At 46.4% G+C, this 4,921-nt stretch overlaps 1 protein-coding gene across 5 annotated transcripts in view; it reads left to right on the forward strand.

Moving 5' to 3' along the window:
* The window catches only part of LOC106821497 (sodium bicarbonate cotransporter 3-like), a 66,152-nt gene that overhangs the window by 17,884 nt on the left and 43,347 nt on the right, over positions 1-4,921 (forward strand). Inside the window, exon 1 of one of the 5 annotated variants that reach the window (XM_014826338.1) lies at positions 1,963-2,046. The exons of 3 other annotated variants lie outside the window; for them this stretch is intronic. In XM_014826338.1, coding sequence (XP_014681824.1) covers positions 2,019-2,046 — 28 coding nt within the window. In that variant the 5' untranslated portion in view covers positions 1,963-2,018. Of the gene's footprint in view, positions 1-1,962; positions 2,100-4,921 lie in introns of those variants that run through there. One more of the 5 variants, XM_014826340.1, reaches the window with a different exon arrangement.

Consider the following 4,921-nt stretch of genomic DNA (forward strand, 5'->3'; position numbering starts at 1 on the left):
ATGAGAGAAGAGAGAACAGAACCGAGAGAGGACCGAGAAGAGAGAGAGATCGAGAGAGAGATGAGAGAGAGAGAGAGAGAGAGAGAAGATGAGAGAGAGAAGAGAGAAGTAGAGAGAGGAAGAGAGAGAGAAGAGAGAGAGAGAAGAGAGAGAGCAGAGAGAGCAGGAGAGAGAGAGAGAGGAAGTGCGGAAATCTACTCTCTTTGCGAGCGGCGAAACAATCACCGCTACCATGTATTAGAAATTACATTATAGCCGCCCCAAATTGTAGCTGACGATGGTTAATTGAAGATGTAGGTGCGAGTTCTAATGCGCACTGTATGTCTAGAATGTATACGTTTGGATGCTCATTGTGCAACGTGCTTTTATCACTGTTCGCCATTGAAAGCTACTATTCCATTTGCTCTTTTCATACGAATATCGACTTGCGGCAGCGGAGCTGTACCGCGGCTCTGTCTGTACATCCTCACTACCATAGGGTTTATTGTATGTTAGTTCTTCATTGACGTTTATAACATGAATTTAATTTGCCTATCAGAAAAAACGAGTACATTCAGTATGGCAAGGATTACAATGTCCATTATCACGGTGCAATACAATAATTCCGCGAACGTAATATGACCTATCGTATATCACTCAAATGAACCTTATGCCAAAACCACGTGCTTTCAGGCTATCTAACGTTGCAATTTTAGTTAACGTTACTGCTATTACTTGTAACCTACATTAACAGAGCTAGGAGGTTGACGGTAGAGAGGAAAGCGAGAGCTAGAGAGAGAAGGCGGAAACCTAGCAAGAGACGGGGGACAATGAAGCGCGTGTCCGTGTGCTGCGTTGTGGTGTTGTGTGCTGTGTGTGTGTGTGCGTGCGTGCGTGCGTGCGTGCGTGCGTGCGTGCGTGTGTGTGCGTGCGTGCGTGCGTGTATGTGTGTGTGCGAACGTGCGTGCGTGTGGGTACGTGTGTGCGCTTGCGAGTATGTGCGTGTGTGTGCATGCATGCATATGCGTTTATGCGTGCGTGTGTGTGGGTACGTGGGCCTACATGTGTGTGCTTGCGTGTATGCGCGTATGTGCGCGTGTATATGCGTGTGTGTATGTTATGCGCATGTGTGGAAACATATAGGGAGAGGTGACGTCGACGTCACGGCATAATTTACGAATACAGCCAACTCGCTACCGGTCAGTTATGTCAGGCAGTACAATGTGGTTTTAAACAAATGAGCAATTATACGTTTAAAAACGTAAATTTTTGATGCCTTTAATCTATGCATGGTGAGTAGTGTGAGTGATTGACAATCCATGCGAACACATCGGAAAAATAACTCGGCATTATGTGGAATACTTTTGCGAGGCATAAAATATGATGTTTGACCCGCCCATGTAGACCATATTTCTGCAATACTTACCAATAAATATTTAATATTAACCTAATAGAAATTCAAAGCACTCTGTAACCCTGGATCGTTAAATTCCGTAAATTTTCGGACTCGGGTCTATAACGGTCTCTATTTCGTAATTTACTGAATTATCGTATGGGATAATTACCTTAACAATATTATATTTCGTTTATAACTTTGTTGTGCCCCATAAATAAAGCAAATCTTTTGTGATAACACCAAGACCGAGTGAATTGAGGAACGCCGGATTTAAAATTTGAAGACAAACGAGACAGCGCCGCGTATAAATCTACCCCTATTGAAATACTCCTCAAAAGAAGGCTAGGAGAACGTGCAAGTATTGTTTTTAACACGTTCCCTGCGGATCCACGAGTCAGCTCGTGGGAACAATCAAAACGCATCCCCGCGGATCCACGAGTCAGCTCGTGGGAACAATCAAAACGCATCCCCGCGGATCCACGAGTCAGCTCGTGGATATAGATTATTGGTTTTTGTTACTCTGATTTCCAACAGATGGCAGGCACTATACCTACCTATAAATTAAACAGGGACAGTCTATATTACCCCAGTCTTATATGAACTAAAGAATACAATGCTCTACCGTTGATTCGAACGTAAAGTTATGAGTTTTAATGAGACTCGAGCCCGAGGTAAATTCGTAATTTAACTAGAAGGTAAACTAGAAGGCGTAGATCGAAACAAGGTTTGTTTACCGTTTTCCTAACGGTATATAACTGTGTAGTGTATAAAATGTTGATGTATTTTTGCATGTAGAAAAACAAAACAAGGTTCATATCCCACACATGTAAGAGTTGTCACATTTATTACTGGAAAAATTAGTATACCGGTATAGTACTGTCGAATGATATCATAACAAACTCGTGAAAATCCACCGGTGCAGTGGAATTTGAGACGAAAATGCTTGTATGTTTTTCCCTGATACATTATTATGAAGGGGAACGATTTTCATACTATTTGGACGTGTGAGATAACACTCATGCAGAGTGAATGTGTCAGTTTGGTTAGCTTTCCTGGAAAGGAAATGTGGTAAATAAAAAAGTGAAAACGCGGTAAAAACCCGAAAATCCCAGCGCAGGGCGGTAGGTGCATTTTAACACCGGCAGCGTTGAACGTAAGTTGAATATTTTTTAGCGGCGTTCAGGGGCTTTAGCGCAGATCTGATGCACTTGGTAGGTAATTATTAATTACAATAGTAGCTATACTATTTTTAGCTCATCTGACAGGCCCGTAGCCAGGGGGGGTTCGGGGGGTTCGAACGTACTCCCCCCCCCCCGAGCCCCCAAGCCCAAAATTTTTTTTTTTGAAAATTTGCAAGAATTTCACCTCAGTTTGCTCCATTTTTGTGTAATAATTGCAAAATCTCCAGCGTGCGGGAGGGTGAACAGTGAACACGCCCCTCCCACACCCTCCCCTCGTTCGGTCGCTTGGCTCCCTCGCCTGGACGCTTCGCACCCGAGCAGGGGCGTGTACAGGGGGGGTCCAGGGAGTCCGGACCCCCTCTTGCTCACACAGAAAACGCATCTGAGGGGGTCTAATTTTGAAAAATTTCTGGGGAAGGGCCCCCAGACCCCCCCTTTAGACCCACCAAAAAGACACTCACAGCACGCAACCAACACACACACACCACGACAGCGCATGATCCGGTTTGGGCTACGCCATGCGCCCCGTGCGAACAATAAACTCCTCTGACGTCAGTCGTCGCGTGCGCCAAATAGTTGCATCGAGCGTTAATAGTGCGATTCAAACATTTCACTTTTTATACCTTTTTCTATGCAAAAAAGTCAATTCGGTTGTTGCCATCACAGCCACACACGACAGACACGCACGCCACGCACGGCAACACGCACCCACGCAGTGCGCGAATCGCTTCTTCTTGCTCTCTCTTCTTTGCACAACACACACACACACATCACGCACAGAGCATTCACGAGCAGCGCACGCCATGCCGCACTCAGTTGCCACCGCTCTCCTCTCTCCCTCACACACAACACGACACGACGCACGCAACGCACGCCACGCACGCACGCGACGGCGCACATCACCACACACCACACACATGACGACACACACAAGCGCAAAAGCGTACGCGCGTGTACGTCAGCACGCACCCGCCCGCACGCATCGCCAGCGAACGGTGGAAACTATATTTCGGGCACAAGTATATTCTAAACTGCGAAGCAAATAAGCTGGTCAGCTATCGACGATCATGTGGAAATCCTCGTAGCGCGCACGATTTTCGTTCGTTGTACAAAGGCGGCTTCGCGGACCCAACAGCCTGCGCCAGAATTACAGTGCGGTGGCACGTGCAGAGAAACCAGACGCAAATTCAACTTCGTAGCGCCGGTTCTAAGACAATTATACACAGGCCCGGTTGTGTTGTTGCCAAGTCAGAGGTCACAGTGAAAATGATTGTCTGTTTCACTGCGATCATCGTACAGTGTTTTACTAATCGTAGTAATGAATATTTGAGGCCAGTATGTTATTGTATGAGGGTTATGGTGCTAAATAGAGTATCAGCAATTAGTAATCATCATTGTTTTCGTAACTTATTGTTTAGATTGACACAATACTTGACTTATAACGACCAATATCATCAACGATTAATAAAGACAAAATTTTTTGTCTTTGTTAACTCGCCTGATATCATGGGTGTGTCGTTTCGCAACAGTCTCTTGATGGTAGTGAAACTGCTTGGTCGGCATATAGGAGTCAATGGTCATCAAAAACTATTGACTGCCGCTATACTGCTACTCATGCTGTCTGCTATGGCCCTACTACATGGCTACTGTTTTCTCGCTACTGCTACTAGACTGCGGCTGCGAGGAGGGGCTATGTCTCCCAAGGGTAACTGCCGAACGTACCCTGTACTCATCTAATTGCGGCCGGATCGTACCTCGCGCTAAACCTTCCACCCTACGAGTCTAGAGTCGCCTACGCCTACTCCCTAACCTAACCCTATACCCTGAACCATATCAATAGTTTACGCAGGGTACGTTCCGTGGCATGTACCTGGGGGACGAATAGACCGCTATGGAGCCGCTACTGTGTTGGCTCGCTGCTCACTGCGTACAGGCCGCCGCACAGCAACAGCCTGATTCTTACAAACGAATGAGACGATGAACGCGATGAAGCGGATGAGGCGATGTAGGTGTGCGCGGCCTTAAAATCGGCTCATCGGCTCATCGGTTCAAAATCAAACATGTTTGATTTGGAACGATCACCCGAGAAAAATAAAATCGCTACAAAATGAACGCGTAACCTACATCGCTTCATCGCTTTCATCGCTTTCATCGCTTCATCGTTTGTAAAAATCGCTGGTGTGGCGGCGGTGCGGCGGCCTTACTGCTATACTGCTACTGTTACTGAGCTGCTCATAGGGTCTATGTCCCCCAGGGTACTGCCGGAACGTACCTTGGGTACGGTCCGGTATACCGGAACGTACCCTGGTCACTATTGTGATATGCGTTAGGGTTAGGATTCTAGGTTAGGTTATTGGGAAGTAGA

Source organism: Priapulus caudatus, unplaced genomic scaffold (genome assembly GCF_000485595.1).
Source record: "Priapulus caudatus unplaced genomic scaffold, Priapulus_caudatus-5.0.1 Scaffold75, whole genome shotgun sequence".
NCBI lineage: Eukaryota > Metazoa > Priapulida > Priapulimorpha > Priapulimorphida > Priapulidae > Priapulus > Priapulus caudatus.